The sequence below is a fragment of the Sus scrofa genome, chromosome 1, assembly GCF_054392235.1.
Source record: "Sus scrofa isolate SSC_HxYL_T2T_F1_AM1 chromosome 1, Sscrofa_HxYL_maternal_Yorkshire_Landrace_v2.0, whole genome shotgun sequence".
In the NCBI taxonomy this organism is placed as follows: domain Eukaryota; kingdom Metazoa; phylum Chordata; class Mammalia; order Artiodactyla; family Suidae; genus Sus; species Sus scrofa.
In genome coordinates this window covers 156,908,611-156,930,522 of record NC_139383.1, presented here as the reverse complement: position 1 = coordinate 156,930,522, position 21,912 = coordinate 156,908,611, and the positions used below count along the sequence as shown (strand labels likewise).

Below are 21,912 nucleotides of genomic sequence, written 5' to 3'. Positions count from 1 at the left end.
GCCCCTCGGGAGTAGAATTGCTGGGTCACAGATTGGCTTATGTTCATTTCAGGGAACCTAGTTTTCCAGAGCCATTGCACCAGTGTTCATTCTTCCCGTGGTGAGAGAGTTCCTCTATGACCTTGTCCACACTCGTCGGGTTTTTAAAAGTTTCAAACATCCCAGTGGGTGTGTTCTGATGTCTTCCTGTGTCTCCAGGCTCCCTTTCCCTGACGACTCATGAGACTGAGTTTCCCCCACATGCTCACCAGCCGTCTGGGCTTGAGAAAGTACCTGAATGTGTCTTTTGCCCATTTCTCCATTGGATAGTTAGCATTTTTCCCTCTTCTTTTGTAGGAATTCTTTACATTCAAGTGCTCTGTGGTAACGTGTGTGTTATTTCCTCCCACTCTGTGGCCTCCCTACTGTCTTCCTGTGTCTCAGCAAAGAGTAGTTCTTAGTTCTCTTTAGATCTTAGATACGATTCAGTTGCTCAGTCTCATCACAGCTTAAGGAATCTTTCTCTACCCGGGTCATGAAGAACTCTCTTCTCTTCTAGATGTGCTGTTGTCTGCCTTTCTCAGTTCCATCTCTAGATATCTGGCATTGGGTTTTAAGTTTGTTGTGAAGATGGGAAAGTTCCCATTTCCCGTATATATTCCCAGTGGACCCTGAAAGTTGTCAAAAGGCTGGCCTTCCCCACTGTAGTGCCAGTCCCTATACAAATCGTGTGCGTGCATGCATGGCGGGTACAAATCTGGACCCTCTTCTTTGGTTGGTCTGTTAATCCATTTCTGTGCTGATCATCCTTAATTACTCTAGCAAGTTTGACTGGCATTGCATTTACTGTCTGTAGCTCTTGGAGGAGAATTAATTTTTAAGTACTGAATTTCTTAATGAATATTGCATATCCCTTTGTTTATATAGATACTCTTCAACTTTTTTGGTAATGTTTTATGACTTTCTCTGTGTAGAGGTTTTATGTACCTTTTGTTTGATTTATTTTTAGGTATTTGATTTTGTTGTTGCCGTTTCATTTGTTACCTTTAAAATTTTTCATTTCCTGTTTGCTACTATATAAACATACAGTCGCAACAAAGCTTTGCGGGCGCTTCCAGCCCTGTCAGGGCCGAGCACTGTCAGCTCAAGAACTTGTCCTGTCTGGCCAACTGATGGCTTTTTAACTGAGTGCGTTGGCTGCACAGTGATCTGCTCACTGCAGTTAGTTCCATGCTGCCATCCTCTTGGCACCACTGGGAAGTCCATCCCCCCTCTATGTGGGGATGTTAGACTGTGGGTGCTTGGAACACCCACATGGGTGAAGCAGCTGGGCTGCTCGTTGGTCAGTGCCCAACCAGGGGGCAGCTTGGCTCTGAAGATATGAAGTCAGGCCGGCTGTGCCATCCCCATCCTTACTTGCACTCTCATGGTGGTAGGAGTGATATGGGGTTCTTTTTTGTTTGTTTGTTTTTTTAAGATGCTCTGCCAGGTCCAGAGGCCCCTGCCCCTCCCACTCTCATGGAATTGGTGAGATGGGAACTGGCTGCATCTGTGGTCACAGCCTACAGGGGCCCTGCCTGCCCTGGGCCTCCTTTCCTCTTCCCCCGCCTCCTTCTTCCTCCTCCTGTTTTTGGATGGTGACCTGTGCCAAGTGGCGAAGGGGCTGGGAACAGCCTTCTGGGGAGAAAGTTGTCTCCATAATTGGTAGATTTCAAAAAGGGGAAAGATCTGCAGTGTCAAGGTTGGTTATTTATGCAGCAGCATTTTTGCTTAGACTTGAAAGTAAGTGGGGGAAATAAAAAGTAAAGGTAAAAATCAGATCAAAGGAGAAATATACGTATTTTTGAGTTCCCATCATGGTTCAGTGGTTAATGAATCCAACTAGGAACCATGAGGTTGAGGGTTCGATCCCTGACCTTGCTCAGTGGGTTAAGGATCCGGCATTGCCATGAGCTGTGGTTTAGGTTGCAGATGCGGCTCGGATCCCACATTGCTGTGGCTCTGGTGTAGGCCAGCAGCTACAGCTCCCATTCGACCCCTAGCCTGGGAACCTCCATATGCTGTGGGAGCGGCCCCAGAAAAGGCAAAAAGACAAGAAAGAAAGAGAGAGAGAGAGAAAGAAAGACATGTATTTTCATCACATCAGTAAGAACAAAAATGATAACAGCTACTGTGTATTGGCTGTATGCCTAGGATGAGAAGGTTCATGGAAAGTGTCCCAAGAAGCTGGCCATTGAGCCCGTCCCAAGTCATCAGAGACTGGCAGTGCCCAGATCTGTTTCACCTTCCAAGAGGATGTGGGGCTTGTGGGGTCGGGAGTGACCTGTCCAGACAGAGTTGAGCTCGCTCTGACTGGGTGCCCACCTACCTGCACCCCTACCTGCACTGGAATCCTCTAGGTAAGTGCTAGTTGCACATCCCAAAACTGAAGCAAAGGTGGTGATTCTAAAAACAAGCCAGAGGAGATGACTGCACTTCACTGACTGCGCAGCACCCACCCGAGCACCTAGACCTTCTCTGGCAAGTCTATTGTGGCAGTGACAGCAAGGTGGCAGGGGGTCTGTGCTCCTGGGTATTGCAGTACTTCACATGTCTCCAGAGAATCACTGTGTTTGAATTCTAGTCATTGTGCCATTTCTTACCATTATGTCATATTTATTTTGAAAGGAAGTTGAAGAAAAATTAGCTTACCTGCAGTGTATCATTGTTTAAGAGAAATCTGATGATCAGGCCTTATTTCTTTTATCATTTTCAATTTTATTCCTGTAAGTTATATGATTACCCTGTAGGAGGAAGGTGTTTCCACCCTTGCTGTTTGGGAAGCATTGTTGCAAGGGTGGTCAGTCATCAGTTAAATACCATCACTTTGAGAGATGCTGAAGACTGCCCAGGGTATAGATTGTATCTCTGAAGGTCTGGGATTCCAGAGAGAGACCCTTGACAGCCCATGCAGGAGAGGGACCTGTGTCCTGATCCCCGACCACCTCCCCCTCCCCCGGCTGCTGCAAGCCCGGAAGAGCCTCTCTGCTCAGAGCGCTAGCCCTGACCCTGCAGGCACCCAGCAAAGTTGTCTGTGGTGGAACCTCCTTGTGGCACAGGGAGCTCCCAGGAGCAGGCAGGGCAGGGGAGCAGCTGACATGAGGTGGTTTGTCTTTCAGCTACTTTATTGGCTGAGTGTGTATTACTTCCCTGTAGTTGTTCTGGTTACAGCGCTTAATCATTTTATTTAGTCTCTCCTTTTTGCAAAGTATAGTGATTGATGCCAGCTGAGCAAATTTCATGACATTTAAATAAAAAAAAGAAAAAAATTTTTTTTCATGTTTCGGCCACCCCGTGGCATATGGAGTTCCTGGGCCAGGGATCAGATCTGAGCCGCAGCTGCAGCAATGCCAGATCCTTAACCCACTGTGCTGGGCTGGGTATCGAACCTGCATCCTGGCACTGCAGAGATGCCGCCAATCCCATTGTGCCACGGTGGAAACTCGAAAGAAAATACTTTGATAAGCAAGATCTGACTTGTCTTTATCTTGTGAACCTCATGGAAGTTTGTGTAGTTCATGGAAAGTGCAGCCAGAGACCAAGCAGCTGTGATGGTCAGGCCAGTTCGGAGACAGGCTGAGGGTTGGTTAGGCACCTTCACTCCTCAGAAGTGAGCTGGAGACCAGGACTGGGATGGAGTTAAGGCCAAGTAACAGAAATCATGCAAAACACTTTGCAAACAGTACAGGCTGTTGGGTTGGAAATTGCTAAGATAATGAGGGGTCAGAAATTAATCAGTTATAAACAGTTTAAGCTAAAATGAAGCCATTTTATGTGTCAGTTGTTAGCATGGAATTATCTTGTTAAAGGAAATTGGCCATGCATTTGTTTGTTTGAAGCATTTTTGCCCATTTTTTCTTCACGTAGGACATAGGTGACTGACACTGCAGTGGCCCGTGCTGGGCGTGTCCCGTCATGGCTCCATGTCCTGCCTCCTGGCATCCTACTGGCTGTGGCATCACAACAGCTTCACTATTGAGAGCAAAGCCTGAACAGACCACCTCCAAGATTCTGAGTCTTTCCTTAGTTCATCAGCCTCCTGGAGAGCACTAAACCAAATGCCCATCTTCCGTGTGCATGGCCCCTGTCCTCAGTGGCCTCCACTTCTGGGCTCAGCTGCAATGCCAGGGGTTGTGGCACAGATGCTCAGAGCCGCTGTTTCTGGCCTTAGCTGTGAACGGCCTTCACCCAAAGTTCAAACTTGTTGGGGGTATTGTGCCCTAAGACAATTCACTAATTACTAGAATTTTAGCTCTTTTAGTTTAGGGCAACCTCCTTGTCAATAGGTGGCACGCTTGTTTCTGACAGCTAATATGTGTAATTATGCTTAAAATAAGTGCGCTCCAAGTGACTTAACAGCATTTTGATATTAGAGTTGTGACCTCGTACTTGTCTTCCGGTGGCTGAATAATTAATTTGTGTCTGAGAGCTTTCGACTTTGGTGGTTGCCTAGCACAGGGTTTCCTTGTGGAAGACTTGCTAGCTTCCGGTGACCCTTAGCTGCCATCTGGCGCACATTCTAAGTGCTGCTGTCATCTGCTGCTAATTGCTGTCACCTGCCGCTGCAGGCCCTCCCTCCACTGAGATGGCGCAAGCCGGCTGCATGGCGCTGTGGGTGCGGGTCCTCACTCACACGACTGTGCGCCCCAGGAAAGGAAGAAAGTGGTAGATTGGGCTTTCTCAGTAGAAGCATTTTAAAGTTAATTTGCATTTTAATACACAAGGTATGAAAGATGGTGACCGTCTTTGAAGGTTATTAATTCACGAAATCCAAGTGTGTTATCTGTTTTATGACGTGTTTTAATGGCTCCAGTGCTTTTAGTAGCCCATTAGGCTGGCACGATTGTCTCCGCAGCATTCTGAGAAGACTTCTTTAATCCTCTTTCTTGAGCGGATAAGCTTTGGTCGGGGCACTAGCCTATAGCACCATATTATATTAATGTATTTTACTTGTAATTTAGAGAACAAGAAGAATGCCCTGATTTGAAGGCTGAACTGTCCCCCGTGGCACTGGCACAGCTGATAATCGCGAACTAGAAAGATGTGTATATCAAATAGTTTACAAAATGAAGCCAGCTGTGTTTCCCTACATACTGTGGCTTCCTGACATGCATCATTAAACCTTATTAGCCACTTCCTTTTACAAAGATTCTTGTAGTCTTGAACATTGCATATTAACATTTTCTGCCCCTCCAACTGGAAATTATTTGCTTTATTGTAGAGTGTCAACTTGCTCTAGTTTCTGATGCGTTCTAATTGGTACTTTAGAGTATAATCATCGTGAGATAGCACGCCATGCATTTCTTTATTTGGAAATTAATACAGACCTTTTCACTTTATCTGTCAATCTGGGCAACTTTTCACACAATTCCCAACTCTTGGGATTGCTTACAAGCCATTAAGTATGAAATGGTTCATAAAATGTCTTTGAAGACATAAAGTAACACAAAAATTTTAGATAGTTTAAAGTAAGTTACATTTTGCCAAGTTGCCAGTAATAAACCTCTCAAATAGACAGTTTTAATAATAAAAGGGTGATTAAGAAGATGAAAAGTTTATTTAACCATATTATTATGCTTATCATTCAAAAATTTCAGCAAATCTGCTAAATTCCATTTTCCTTTTCAAAAGGAGGCAAATCATGAGAACCATGGATTTTGAAAATTAAATGATATTGATTCTAAGTTAGGTGTTGGACCACTGTGATAACTTTCATTCTTTCTCTCTTTCTGCCATCCTGTGCCCACCATTCTGCCTTGCTGCCTTCAGAATTAATTACGTTTACGTCCTGTTAACTGTAGGGCGTCAGCTAGTTTATGCTCATGTGTGGGTGGGACAGAGAATGGATAACCTAGTCACTATTGAAGATAATAGCCATCCGGAGGCGTTGCCAACACTGGCCAGCGTTTTCTGTATCTTTACATGTGTTTAGTGTAATCACAAAGAGGTGATACATGTTTTACTGAGAGAGAATTTCATGAGTTCAGTGAAATAGCGACCATAGTTTTGTTTCCAGTAAATATCTTAAACACTGATCTTGTCAAGTCAGCTAATGACTCTTGATTTAAAAACACTATTGAGTGGTTTTATGTAGCGATGGGTGCCAGATATCTGGAGATTGGGGTGGAGACCTTAAATGGTCCATAAATTCCCGCATATTTACACAATAAGCCAAGAAGCATTGCAGGAGGTAGTGAACCATCTCAGCTCCTGTGGTTCGTAGCGGCTCCATGGTACCGTGGACACGCCACTGAGCTGCCTGCAGGAAACCGAGATGTGAAACGTGCTAAACTGCACCCACACACACACAGGACTTGGGCAGTGAGGCTTTTTCCTGCTAATTGTCATTTTCTTCCCCTAAGATATATTTGCTTAGAATCAACAATTTCATGATACCATGCAAGGGACTGAATTAGTCCTTAATGAAACCAGACTTTCTGGAATCTATTATGTAGAATCATCGTTAACTAATGTCTAGTAAATTCCCTTGCACAAACCATTAGGTGCATTTTACATGTCCATATGCCAAAAGAAGAATTTATTTAGATGGCAGCATTTTGAAATTAATTGCCAAATACATCTCTGACTTTATTATAGAACTTCATCTGTATCATGACCTTATGAAGACAATCTAAGGCTGGAAATTAAATTAATTATAAATTAATGACCTTGTTTACTAGTAAAAATTTAACCATTCCCGTCCCAAAATTTTGTAGGGAAAATAACCAAGCAGGTGGAAGGGTGTTCCCTCTTATTCCATGCAGTTTCTTCTGGCCCTGCCCCAGGCAGGCTCCCGGGAGGCTTCCCCAGCCTAACTCGCCTTTGCTTGTGAAAAGGGCTGTGTTCAGCGTTATCTTCTCCTAAATCCCAGACTTTCCCCATCATCTGTGGTCAACAACTCCAAGCCACTAACAGGAATAATTCCTTCAATATGTCACTTTATGGATGTTGGAAAGGTATCAAGTAATTTTTTTTTTTTTCAGCTCTTCGAAGCATTCAGAGGGCGCCAAATAGGGAAGCAGTCACTTGCTGGGGAATTCGGGATGTGATGGCACTAGCAGCCTTGGCCGTGTGTTCAGTTATTTCCTTAGCAGGCACTCACAGCCCAGATTTAGCAGTAATGTGCCTACAATATAAGAGTATTCTCTATTCAATAGTATGCTTTATAAATTATATTTGTTACTGTTTAAGAGAATATTTTAAGGGTGTTGCTAAAATGCACACACACACACACACACACACACACACACACACACAGAGCATTTAAAATAAGGGACTTGTCACATTCAGGAGAAAATAAAGACACATGCACATGGGCCCCAGATGAAAAATAGACAGAAAATAAACGGTGGTGAGCAGCTCACGTTTTAGCAGATTTACAAGAAGCCATGGTTTTCCCTTTCTTACTGAGTCTTACAATTTTAAGATTCCTGATAAAAGCCTTTTTTTTAAAAAAAAAAAAAGTCACCAGAACTATTTAGAGTTATTATTAGAGAAATCTGTTTTTCATGTTCTTAGGGGAAAAAGAATTTCCAAGAGTGTAAGGTCTTTTAGATTCTTCAAAGAAGCATAGAACCGTCCAAGTTCTAGGTGCACCAGTGGCCACACATACAATCTTCTCTTACCAGGGTTTTTCCAGACTGTTTTTAAAAAAACGCAAGGGCCTTACTAATCCCTAAACTCATGAGTATTGGGTTTTAGACTATAAGAATTCAAGAGTAGGTTAATGCTATTTGTAAATATCTGTTAAAATAAATATAAACTACCAAAATAAACTGCTTATTTAATTAGATTAAATTGACCTCAAATTTCACTTATATGAATGATGTTGAATGTTGAAGTTTCTGGTGTAAGTGGATAGCTTAGGTTATTGAAGTAATTATTCTGAATTGGTGGGTGGTCTCGGCAAAACCATTTAAAATTGATAGCTCCCTGGAGTTCCCGTCGTGGCTCAGTGGTTAACAAAACTGACTAGGAGCCATGAGGTTGCGGGTTCGATCCCTGGCCTTGCTCAGTGGGTTAAGGATCCGGCGTTGCTGTGAGCCATGGTGTAGGTTGCAGACGCGGCTCAGATCTCGGATCTCTCGTTGCTGTGGCTCTGGTGTAGGCCGGTGGCTACAGCTCCCATTCGACCCCTAGCCTGGGAACCTCCATATTGCCACGGGAGAGGCCCAAGAAATGGCAAAAAGACAAAAAAAAAAAAAATTTCATAGCTACCTACATTAAGACAAAAACAAGGTAAATGTATGCAGGAGCTGAAAACCACTAATGTATGCTGTTGTTACAATTTTATTGACTTTGTAGGCCAAAAATTTTTACAAAGCCTTAGCGCTATACTTCTGTACTGATCACCTATGGTGTTTTGGATGTAATATCTTTAAATACGATTCCTTATTTGACAGATTTTGATTGAGGAGATTTCCCCTCTCTATACAATTTAGCATGTTAAAGTCTACAAATTCTGCCTTGTATTCTTCATGAAAACATAGATATTTAGGGAAATATATTTTGTTAAGAACACTAAGATAACGAATTAAATATAGTGAATTGGCTGAACTGGAGATCAAAGTTCTGCTTTCACTAAAGGGAGGCTTTCGGCTTTTAGAAAAAATAAGCATCGAGCTTGAGTGCCCTCTGCTGGCGAAGCCACAACATGCACATTTGCTTTTGCTTTCTCTTCCCCTGCTAAGAAATGTTATACAAGCAGCAACAGGAGTAACAACAGGACACTCAGACAGTTAGCAGGGCACACAAATAGTATTCAGTATAGTGTTGGGTTGGCAATGATTTGTATGGTCAGGCTCCTTACGTTCCTGGTGTTCAAATAAACTGTGTGAACTACTGTAAAACAAGACCAGATACTGTACATTAGAAAATGTTTGTTTGTTTTAAATACTCTGTGCTAGATTTTAAAGTAGCTTCTGTATATAGAGTACAAATTAAATTAACAAATGGTTTCCAGACTGTTTTGCGTATTTGTATGTATCCATTTTTGTTTAAAATATGGCTTTGATGTGTCACCCTTGAACCTATTTGAAATAATGTATAATAGGGAGTACCTGTAGTGGCTCAGCGGTAACAAACCGAACTAGTATCCATGAAGACTCAGGTTCAGTCCCTGGCCTCGGTCAGCGGGTTAAGGGTCTGGCGTTGTTGTGAGCTGTGGTGTAGTTGCAGATCCCTTGTAGCTGTGGCTCAGATCCCGTGTAGCTGTGGCTCTGGCGTATGCGGGCAGCTGTAGCTCCGATTGGATCCCTAGCCTGGGAACTTCCATATGCCACAGGTGCAGCCCTAAAAAGCAAAAAAAAAAAAAAAAAAAAAGTGTAATAATTATTAAAAACAAAAAATTTAACCGAAGTCATGATACTGCTTTAAATTTGATGACTTTTAGTATACAGGTTATACTTTAATAAAGGCTCTACTGTAACAGAGGCTCTGAGAGAGTAATGGGCTAGACCAAATTGTCCTGTAGGAAGGTAAAACAAGTCTGAATTTTGCAAAAACAGATCTGACATGTTTGGGTGTGCATACACAAAGTGTTCATAGACAATGTGCTTTTTTCTGGCTCTTTTGACAATTATAGAAAGTATGCTGTTGAGTGTGTATGTGTCGTAGCAAATGCTTGAGCCAATATTGAAATTCTCAACTGATGTGGAAGGTCAGCAGTTTGAGAAGATAACCTCATTCTGCACTCGAGAGGCCTCTTCAGACTTAGGAGTGATCTGTCTGTAGATTTTAGGGGTGGTTTCACCCTTAGCAGCATGTTTATTGTAGTCCAGCTGACCGAGTAACATGACAGCGTGCCTTGCCCTGAACGTGGAGTTGATTGGTACCACGTTCATGGGAACTGGGTGAGGGCTCACACTGGCTCCCTCCCCACCCCCACCCCGCACTCTCAATTCTTACAGTAATACGGGAAGCGGTTTTACTTCTTTGTTGAGTAGCTGAGCTCTGCATTAAGGCTTTTTTGGTTTGTTTATATAAAAAAATAACAACCCCATTTTCTTTTAAAATGTTAAATATTCAAGGAAAAATATCTTGTGTAATAACTATATGGCAAGCAAGGCAAAAATCTTACATGCTGAATATATAATAGTCATGCAAAGTCTGCTTGTAGGTAAAAATGCAGAATATGAAATACTCTTTCAGAATAACTTTTAAGTGTTTAGTGGTAAATATAGATTTTGACTTTTAAAAATTAAGGCGATATATTCTAATGTTAAGAATTATTGTGCTGATACTTATTTAGGGAGCTTTTAAAGCACAGATTATTGAGCCAATAGACTAGAACAGTTAAAAGAAGCACTTCTTATTTCGCAGATCACTGGGGCAGTAAATGATAATAGCTCAGACACGTCTACCGTGGGTGGTGCCCACATGGAGGACAGGCACTGAGGACTGAGGCGTTCATATCCAAAAATGAATGAATACACCAGAGAAGAAGAAAAAAAGGACCACATAGCATGACTTTAAAAAAGACTTGATACTGCAAACTAAAAAAGTCATTGCTGTAAGATTTAGAGTTAAGTGTAATGTAAGAGTTTCAATTGTTTTGAAATACAGAAGTACAAATGAAAGTCTGAAAATTATTTTTTCTTATTAAGATTCTACTAAAAGTGGAAAGAATAGAGCTGATTTATTTCAGAGATTTAAAAGGAATGTGTCTTTTATAGGAATTGCAGTGGGATCGAGCAGTACCCCTATGCCAGTGTTGTGGTCATAGTCCAAATTGTGCACCGGGAGCGTGATGGGCCAACCAGAGAATAGTTTAGCTGTTAAAGAGATAGAACAGTAACAACAATATATTGTCTTCTCTGAATGGTCTTTCACATGTAAAGCTGGACTTTACCTGTGGTGAGCTGGTTTGAGTGTAGTTGCTGTTAGACTGGAGGTTTTTCAAATTGAGATGTATTTACAGGGAAAATATAGGACAAACTCAAATGACATTTAGCTTTCTGCAGGAGTTTAAGCTGGCTTTTTGACATTTTGCTTCTGATTATTTTGCTATTTGAAAACACCTTCACGTGGCAAATAAGTAAATGTGAGTTTTAGAAGAAAGGTTGAAGTCCTTGGATGTTCACATATTAATCTAGGGGCAGTACCATGTGATGAGCAGTTGGTGGTGCTTATTTATGCCTTTCGTTGTCTAAGTTTTTATAACATGAGACTCTCACATTGATTTCTTGGAACTTAGGGGAACTCTGAGACTGGTGGCAGTGGCCTTGTGCTGCTGAGATACGGGGTCCTCTCATTGGTCCACGGGTGCCTTACAGAAACCTGGCTGATCTGCCCTTGATTGAGGAGGAGAATACCGTATTTACCCTTCTTTGTGGGTATAAACCATTATTTTACTGAGAACCATTAGCTGTTTAAAACTTGGTACATAAATTAAAGAGGAGCTAAGTGGGTTTGTGATCGTTGCCATTAGTAGCGTTTTAGATTATACAGGCAATTATTGTCTTCATTATCCCAGAGCAGCCCCTTTGCAGAACCATTGTGGTGTCTTAGACATTATGCACAGATTTTTCCCTTGGAGATTAAAATTTCCAGTAGCGTATTTAATTTTGTTATCAGAGTTGTTTCAAATAAAACAAATATTATGACAAGTAGAAGAAAATTTGCTTTACTAATATAGGAAATTATAATAAATGTTGAAAATTACTTCCTAGTATACTTAATTTACCTTTTCTTACGCAGTCAAAATTATTTTAGATGATTAATAGTATATTTCTGGGGTGAAAAGGTTTTGAAATCATAGTAAAAGGTATCTGGTCTGTTGAGGTGTTTTAAGACATTTTTTAAAGAAAGAAGAGATTCACATCAAAACTCCAGGTACCACCTCCTTTATAGAATCTGTAGCTTTAATAAGCTAACTAGTTTTCATACTGAATGGCTTTTAGAAGTCCAGATTGCAATTAGAAAAGTCGAAGAAACTTTTTGAGGGTGTTCTATAGAAGTAAGTGCAACTTTAATTGAAAGTGGACTTTAAAAAAATAGTTGAAATATCTCTCTTATTCTGACCTTGTTTTGTCAGAATTGATCCCCCAAAATGAAGTTCATACTATAGACTATAGCTTGGTTGTAATTATGTTCCAGGCAGAATAGTCATAGTTCAGAAAAGGCTCCTAGAAAAAAGCAAGGAGCAGTGCATTCCTGAGAAGCTGTGTTTTCATTGCTAAACTTTTTATTCCATCCTTTGAATTGGAAGGGATTGGAGAAGACCACACTTAGATATATTCACTAGTCAGGCAGTTGGCCGCATGTGTCCTCATCGATTAGAAAGGTATTAATACTTTGAATTAGAGACATATCAGTGCCTGGGCTGCTTTTAACATTTAGGCCCTGTACGTGGCATCCATGTGCTCAGTCCTGGCTGTTTTTGTCCCGAGCCTTCACTGCTCTGGTTCAGGGGAAAGTGTGAGCTAGTGGTTATGCATTTCTCAAGACAGTGATTCTTTATTTTATTACAGAAAAGACCAACTCTGGAAGGCCAGATTAAATCATTCCTTTCACTTTTTAATGGGATTTGGATGAATAGAGTAAAATATGCACTTTGCATTCATTGATAGCATCTTTACGTCGAGGTAATTGAGTCTTTTTTCCCTGACTGAATGAGTAATGGCTTCATCTGACCCTCAGCGAGGCCGGAACTTAGACGGCCTTTGTCACAGCCGAAGGAGCCGGGCTTTGAAACATGCTCTACTTCCCTGGCTTCATTTTTCTTCATTTTAATCCAAAACCCTATTTTTCTCAATACTTCAAGCATAAACTATGTAGTAGTTGAAGCAGCGGAAATTGCAAGATATTTGTCCTCCTTGTGCAGGTTTTAAATGGAGCTGATAAATCAGCGTGGGGCCTCAGCTGCCCACCCTCAGGGAAGCCCAGCCCCCCTCATGACAAAACCAGGGAAGATTCTAGAACCTGCAGCATGGCTCCCTTCCTGGGCACTTGTCCAGCCCCAGACCTTACTTCTAACTCGCCCACCCACTGAGCTGGAGGCGACCATGAGGAGGGCAGGATCTGGTCCTCAGGGTACTGCAGACCTGGGGTGGTGGGAGGGGTCATCTGCGGCCCGTCACGTGGAGCACATGTACCCTATCATCACTAAGATTTGGTGACAGCCCCCAGAGTTCAGAGTCTGAGCAGTGAGTGACCAGAAGAGACCACATTTCACGGGCCTGGGGCTTTCTACCTGGGGCCCTGCCCAGTGGGAAGGGGCCTGTGGAGGGGTGGAGCCTACGCCTGTGTTGGAGGGGTGGGGACTGCAAAAGCTCTGGGGCTGGTGGTGGTGGGGGTGCAGATCTGCAGAGCTTCCTCAGCCCCAACCCCAGGGCTCCCAGCCCTTGGTGCACATGCAGGGACCTGGAAGTGGAGTGGGGTGGAAGTAGAATGCACACCCTGGGCAAACTTTCAGTCATTTTGCTTTTGGGTTCCTTTTGTCCTCCTTCCCTTTTTGAAGGGCATGGGTTGTCAACCAACAGCAATGCTGATCCTCAGCTGTAAGAAGTGACTTCGTCCGTATGCTTGGTTAGAGAACATTTCTCTTTGATAGTATATATGATACTGGTGTTTGTTTATTTTTCCTACTAGATTGGCTGTTTCTTGCAGGTAAAAATCTCATAGTTTACTTATTTTTCATAACCTTAGAGTTTAGCAAAAAATGTAGTAGACATTTAAACTTGCATAGTGAATGAATTTTCTTCATAGCTGCACTTCATGGGTTTTCTGACAAGTTTTGTGCTTTCTAACTATAGGTTCTGTTATCAGAGTTTGTGGCAAATATTAATCAAAACCAGATATAAGTGAGATGTGGAAAAGGCTAGTTTTTTATTGGCCAAACAAATGGTATTTCATAAGGCAGTACAAAATAAACTTTTATGAATTAGCTTAGTAATTCAAAAAATTTTTAATTTCTGAGTTATAGTATCCCATTTATTTCATCAAAATTTTGGTAACTGTATTTTCTTTTTTAGGTATTCTCTTTCAAAATTTGTACCAGATTCAGGAGAAACTCAGGCAGCAGATAGAGAACCTGATAAGATTCAGTCTTCTGTTAGTGTCATACAAATTACAGATAAGCAGTTCTGAGAAACTCGTGCTGTGCCCTGGAGAGACAGTGAGCTTTGCTGCGGCCCAGGGCCCTGTGGGAGCCCACATTGTCTGGGCTCCTCCAGGCACTTCTGTTAGGACATAGGTAATGCCAGGTTACACATGGGGAAAGTGAGGCTTAAAAGGTATAAGAACATTCCCCAGTTAGTAAACAGAGATTCAGACCCACGTTTTGAACAACAGTGACGATGGTGGTGGTGGTGATGATGATGATGATAACAGCACACATGCAGGCTTGCTCTGTACTAGAAGCTGCGCTACCTATGTTGTGCATCATCTTATTTACCCCCCCAGGCCCTGTTAGGAAGACACTGTTATAACCCATTTTACAGATGGGAAAACTGATGCTCAGCTTGCCCGAGGCTCTATGGCCAAGTGGCAGAGCTGGCATCAGAGGAGCCTAAACTGGGAGTCCTGAGGGAACTTAATTGCCGTGTGGCATCACTTCTCCTCTTTGTGGTGCTAAAGCCTCTACACAGCCCAGTACCCCCCACCCGACTCCTCTCTCTACCCCACACCACACTGTGGTCTTTCAGCGATGAAACTAAGCAAGAAGAAAGATTTTGTGGAGGTTGCCAGGGCTGAAAACTGAAGTTGCGGGCAAAAGAGCTCTCTCTTGGAGAATGGAAGGTGTTTGGATGTCAAGTTCTTTCTTTCTCCAAGATCCTGCACAGAACGTGCACACAAAAAGAACTAATTCCTACCGACATAATTTTCCCTCACATTTTGCTCAGCTGGTAAATGATCCAGAGAATGAATTTGAGTGTATTTGAGTGTCGGGTGCCTTCCTGGGAGAACGTACAGTGTAGGACTTCTGCAAATTAACAAGTTTCCATTGCAGGCTAACTACTCCATCTGTTGCTTTTCTTCTTAATTAAGGGAAGTTCTTTTCAGAGAAGCTCTTGGCAGAGCAGGACAACAAGCATACTGTCCTGTGCCGAATTAACTCCTAAGTGATTCCCAATGGAGTGAATGTGGAAGGAAATGCATGTGTGCCCTCAGAATTGGCTGAGCTTCCAAGCCTTCTGTACGCCTGGCATCTCGCGTCCCCCTTTGCTCACTACATGGTCATAACTCCTCAGCTGGAGGAAGGATCTGAGTTTTTTGTGGTTGAATACCTTGGACTCTGTTTTCTCAGACCCTTTCTGGAAATGCTCTGGGAACCATGACTCATTTTCAGAAATTCTCGTTAAATCTCTAAGAGGATTTTCAGGAGAAATGGTAAATGTTAGGAGAAGTTTTTAGAAGAAAATAAAAGGTTAAGGGGTTCCTGTCGTGGCCCAGTGGTTAACGAATCCGACTAGGAACCATGAGGTTGCAGGTTCGGTCCCTGGCCTTGCTCAGTGGGTTAAGGATCTGGCGTTGCCGTGAGCTGTGGTGTGGGTCACAGATACCGCTCAGATCCCATGTTGCTGTGGTTCTGGCGTAGGCCGGTGGCTACAGCTCTCATTCGACCCCTAGCCTGGGAACCTCCATATGCCGCATGAGCGGCCCTAGAAAAGGCAAAAAGACAAAAAAAAAAAAAAAAAGAAAAGAAAAAGTTAATACATTTTTGTGTTCCATTATAATAAAGGCTAATATAAAAGAAATTTTAAGAATGTCATCACGTCATGTAATCAGGCTTGTAGTGTTAGGGACATTGTGGTTCTGTCCTAACTCTGTGTTCTTCTTTCAGGTTGGTTTGTTGGACCTTGAGCTCAATCAACTGACCAAAGCGCTGTTTCTGGCTTTAGTTGCTCTCTCAGTTGTCATGGTAACCTTACAAGGTTTCGTAGGCCCGTGGTACCGCAATCTTTTCCGGTTTCTCCTTCTCTTTTCCTACATCATTCCTATAAGGTAGGTTTACGAATTAAGAAAAAAGAAATGTCTAGTTTCATTGAATGTGATTTTATTGAAATGTACTTTTCTCAGTGTGAAAGTTTTATCTCCATAAAACTACAGAGGGAAGAGCCAAGGACTCTTAGGAACCTTAAGAGATCCTTCTGCAGAAAGTAATATTTAGGGGCAAAATCAGTTTTGTTAAAATAACCTAGAAATCTGATATTTTCCTTTAAATAAATGTATTGGTAATATAATCTTCAACATTGGGGAGATTTTCCTTAATATAACAAAAATCTGAATCAAATAAAAGTTGTTAATTGCTGATAGACGTTTTTGTTTCCATATGCAGTCATTTACATTTTAAAGTTATCTGCATTTTAGAGATGATGTTACATATCTGTCAAGTTAGGCAAATCATTGATGAGCAGCTTTTTAAAATGGTAGCACATCTAATGATATGGGGATATAGTTAATATTAAATGTTTACTTAATTTAAAGATTGGTATTTAAGTCCATTTTAATATATCTCCACAAAGGATGTTTTAAAAGATATTCTTAATATGTATGATTAAAATTTTTATATGAATGAGCAATTAAAAATAAGTCATGCATACAGTGTGAATCTAGAGTAACGTCTCTAACACAGAGTGGACTAAAACTATGGAATGCTTAGACACAAGGATATAATCATTTTGAAGAGAAAAGAATGTCTATTTATAGACTAGCTTTCTCTAAAAGTGTGCCGCCTTCATTTGATTGCATTATAAGTAAAGAGACTGCTCCCATCCCCAGGACACGCAATGTCTGGGGACCCCCCGCAGCAGGTCATGCGCTGGTGGCTACAGCACTGGCCCACTGAGCCTGGGACAGCAAAAGGGCAGTGCCTTCAGAGCTGGGCTGCCGTAGGTGGGGACTCCGGAGCCCACCCTCACACTCCCAGGCCGAGACCCCTGCATTGGGTCCCGCTCCTGGGGTCTGCCTCCACGCAGTACTCAGTGCGTCCCTTGCATCCTATGGGTGCTGTGTACTGCTGGCCGCTGGCTGTGCCTCGCTGACTTTGGATCCCCTCCCTCCCGAGCTCCGCACAGGGCAGGGCTGGGCTCCTTACCTGCTGGGATCTTGCCCCGCTCTGCCTGGACGCCCACAGCCCCCACCCCACCCCAGCCTGGTCTCTCTGTGGGTATCACCCTGGAGCCCTGAGAGGACCTGGCCAAGTCGCCCTGGTGTCACCTCTCAGAGCACCCAGTTCACTATGTATCCTCAGTTAGTGCTGAGGGAATGGCCCCAAAGGAAGGTAAGTTCACAGGTGTGCTAAAAGCCCCATCTTTAGGTCTTTTCACTCTTTTCCCATAATATGACACAAAGTTCAGGATGAGGCATGGTGGTAAACCAATGGATTTTATTCTATTTCTTCCACAAGTAGCTCTTGAAACCTCCCTTGCCTTAGTCTCTGTATCCACCCAATCACCTGGTTCTAGGGATTCAACCTACTGACTTAGCTTGACTTTGTTGCTCGCTGGATCAGGGACCTTGATGTCATTTCCCTTCTGAATTAGTGTCCCTGATGGGTGGGCTTCCCAACTCTTATCACAGCCACTTCTGATGCATCGGCTACATTGACTCCTTCTAGGAAGTGAATGTGTGCCCATAACATGCACCCCCATCCTACCCAGAAAAGAAGCATGTGCCTGGCAGGGCACATGCCCCTCCTTTCTGGTAGCCTGGGCAGCACGGCTGGCATCTAGTGCAGAGCCTTAACTTTGAACACATTCTTCCCTCCTGGCCTCTCTCGGCCACCTTCAGACCCCTACCCCATCTCCCTTCTTGGGAATTCCCAGGGTCTTCCTGTGCTTTCATTAATCTTGTTTTGCTTCATTTCTGTTGCTTTAATCCATTCTGAAATGCTGTGTGAGGCCACTCGTACGATGCTGAAGGTCCAATAAGGCCTTGGTTCCTTCTATTTCTAGGGCACTTCTGTCTTTAACTGATAGAAACCATTGAACAACATTCAGATTTTATTACAGCTTTTTAATGTTTTATTTATACAGACCATCTTTTGATTTTTTCTTTCTTAGTAAACTGACAATGTAAAGAGACTTGACTCTTTTCCCCTCATCATATGAACAGGAAAAATGATAGTCATGAAAGTTAACACATTATAAGTATTTTCAAACAAAAACTTATTATCATTTTTTCATATTTCAATTATGCATACTTATAATAAAAATAGAAAAGAAAGGGAAATAAGTATTAGAAAGGGAAATAAGTATTATCTATAGTCTCAGTAGCTCTTGATAAATTCTCTGAAGCCTTTCAGATGTGGGGTTGATACAGGCTTATTACTATGGATGTGCATATTTATATGTATATAAATGTACCAGCATTCACACATATTTTTTTTAGTCTATGTCCTTTTAAAAAGTTTGATTACAAAATGAGAAAGGTAGCAGGCTTTCTGCAAGACTGGCTTGTTTAGTTTCCACAACAATTTTACATTTTACATGTCCAGTCAAGGTTGGAGAGACAAACTGGACAGAATTGTGACTGCACCTCTGTTTAGCTCTGAAATATCTCCCACCTACTCAACATGATACTTTCCTTCATTTTTCACAGTCTGAGAATGAAGTTACACAGACTAAGCAGAAGGGATGAAAACTAAAATGTAGAAAAATAGAGGACATGGATTTAGGGACGTAAGGTTTATGTTTGATTCAACCAAGTTTGTTTTCCTGTTGCAAAGTTTTCATGAAAATATGAATAAAAATACATTGTAGTATTTATTAAATATGCTTCTGAATTTAATAAAGGATAGATTTTAAAATATTTTTTCGTTTCCCAAAGTGCACGATTCTGAAAAGTAAAGTGCCTTATCCCTCTCCTGACCTAACACTCTGAAAAGGCTTTTTCAGGAGCTCCCATTGTGGCTCAGTTGGTTAAGGACCCGACTTTGTCTCAGTGAGGATGAGGGTTTAATCCTTGACTTAACTCAGTGGATTAAGGATCCAGTGTTGCCGCAAGCTGCTGTATAGATTACAGATGAGGCTCCAACTCCAATCTGGAGTTGCTGTGGCTGTGACGGGGTTAGCAGCTACAGCTCCAATTTGACCTCTAGCCTGGGAACCTCCATATGCTGCAGGTGCGGCCGTAAAAAGAATAAATAAATAAGTAAATAAACAATATGGTAATTATTTATTCCTTGGACATTTACACACCAAGGAGGCTATGTCAGCCTGAACATTTTGTTGTGGAAAGATCTTTGACAGAGTTGACATCTTTTTTTTTTGTTTTTTTGTCTTTTCTGGGGCTACACCCATGGCATATGGAGGTTCCCAGGCTAGGGGTCTAATTGGAGCTGTAGCCCCTGGCCTACGCCAGAGCCACAGCAATGCAGGATCGGAGCCTTATCTTCAACCTACACTACAGCTCACGGCAACGCTGGATCCTTAACCCACTGAGCAAGGCCAGGGATCGAGCCCACAACCTCATGGTTCCTAGACAGATTCGTTAACCACTGAGCCACGATGGGAACTCCGACAGAGTTGATATCTTTATTAGTTTAAATATATTTCTTAAATAGTCACAGTTTAAATATTAAGTTAGAAAACTTGATTTCATATTTTTAATTTCATCTTGAGTCAGTTTTGAAAAGTTATCGTTTTCAAGAAATATGTCAACTGTACCTAAATATTAAATTTTGTGTATTAAAGTTTGTTCATAATATTTTCTTTTCTTTTTATATATAGGATCTGCAGTATTGATCCTATTCATTCTTTATGCTTATTTCTTCACTTTCCCTCTTTTTTCTTTTATTAATCTTCCAGTGATTTTGTCAACTTCATTAGTCATCAGGAAAATCTGCTCTTGACTTTATTGATTCCTCTGCTGTATAATATTTTCCAATTTTATTAATATTACCTTTATTTTTTTCCTCCTACCTTCTTTGGTTTGTATTATTCTTCTTCAGATAGGTACTTAATTCACTGGTTTTCCCCCTTTCCCCCTTTTTGAATATTTGTAGTTGAGGCTGTACTTTTCTACATAAGTACTACTTTGGCTGCATCTTAAAAATTTTCATATGTAGTTATTTTTGTTATTGTCAACTATAGAATGTTTTTTAATCTCTACCTTGATTTTTTTCTTTGACCCATAGTTATTACAGCCATATTCTTAATTTCAAGCACATTTGACTTTTCTAATTGTGTCTTTGTTCATATTTGCATTAATTGCATTGTTGTCAGAAAACATACCTTTCATTAGTTCAGATCTGCAAATTTTGTGTGAAGACTGGTTATGGGGTCCTATATTTAGTTGGTATTTGTGAACATTCTCTGTGTACTTGAATGTGGAATCCGAAATGTTGGTAGCAGTGTTTCATATACAGCTATTAGGTCAAGATTGTTTATTTTGTTTTTCAGTTTGTTTCTACCCCACTATTGTTGTTTTTTTTCTACTATGTTTCGTAACAGTTATTGAGAGTTGTGTTAAAGTCGTCCATCAGTATTGTGAATTTGTCTATTATTCCTTGGAATTCTGTCTATTTTTGGTATTATATATTTTGTGGCTTTGGTATTGGCTATATACAATTTAAATTGTTATATATTTCTGCTGAATTAGGCATTTTCTTATTTTAAAGTGACTTTCTTTGTATTTGCTAAAGCTTTTTGCATTAAATTCTACTTTGTTTTATGTTAATATTATAATGCCAGCTGGCTTTAATTTGCCTAGTATGTCTTTTTCCGTTTTTGTACTTGTACTTTCAACTTTTCTGTGTACTTATATTTATTTGTAGCTCTTGTAAATAGCGTAACTTTTAATTTTATCAACTCTCAATTTTTCATTATTTAGTGTGTACACAATTATTGTAATACTGTTATAGTTTTAGTTTAAATCTATCATTTTGTATTGTGATTTTAATGTGAACTAACTGCTCTATACTTTTCTCCTTTCTTACCATTTTAATTATTATTTTTTATAATTCTACTTTTTTCTGTATTAGTTTGTAAGTTTTATAAGCAGTGTCTGTTCTTTTAGTAGTTATCCTAGAAATTTAAAACATTCTTAATTTCTCCAAATATGGTCTTAATCATCTTCTTTGCATATTACCTGAGAAGTGTTTAATTCTACTTACCTCACTGATCTAATGCCATTTTTGTCATTTATTCTTTTTTTTTAGTTCTACCAAAAAATAAATACCATTTATTTTTTTAATGATTTTTATTTTTTCCGTCATAGCTGGTTTACACTGTTGTGTTAATTTTACAGATACAGAAAGGTGACTCAATCACACTTACATATATACATTCTTTTTCTCACATTATCATGCTCCATCATAAGTGACTAGATACAGTTCCCAGTGCTGCTATACAGCAGGATCTCATCGCTGATCCACTCCAAATACAATAGTTTGCATCTGTTAACCCCAAATTCCCAGTCCATTCCACTCCCTCCTCCTCCCCCTTGGCAACCACAGGTCTGTTCTCCAAGTCCATGATTTTCTTTTTGTGAAAAGTTTCAGTTGTGCCGTGTATTAGATTCCACATATAAGTGATATCATATGGTATTTGTCTTTCTCTTTCAGACTTACTTCACTAGTATGAGAGTCTCTAGTTCCGTCCATGTTGCTGCAAATGGCATTATTTTGTTCTTGTTTATGGCTGAGTAGTATTCCATTGTGTATATATACCACATCTTCTTAATCTATTCATCATTTTGGTTGTTTCCATGTCCTGGCTATTGTGAATAATGCTGCAATGAACATACGGGTGTATGTGTCTTTTTCAGGGAAAGTTTTGTCTGGATGTATGCCCAAGAGTGGTATTGCTGGGTCATGTGGTAGTTCTATGTTTAGTTTTCTAAGGTACCTCCATATTGTTTTCCATAGTGGTTATACCAATTTACATTCCCATCAAAGGTGCAATAGGATTCCCTTTTCTCCACACCCTCTCCAGCATTTGTTATTTGCGG

The 21,912-nt window shown here is 41.0% G+C and overlaps 1 protein-coding gene across 30 annotated transcripts in view; it reads left to right on the top strand.

Moving 5' to 3' along the window:
* Positions 1 to 21,912, top strand: part of ATP9B (ATPase phospholipid transporting 9B (putative)) — a 198,309-nt gene that overhangs the window by 110,379 nt on the left and 66,018 nt on the right. For all 30 annotated transcript variants that reach the window (XR_014840702.1, XR_014840698.1, XR_014840706.1 and 27 more), the window contains one exon: positions 15,803 to 15,963. Coding sequence is in view for 24 of the 30 variants with exons in the window: in XM_085017471.1 (XP_084873597.1) it covers positions 15,803 to 15,963 (161 nt within the window). In the remaining 6 variants the exon portion in view is untranslated. The remainder of the gene's footprint in view (positions 1 to 15,802; positions 15,964 to 21,912) is intronic.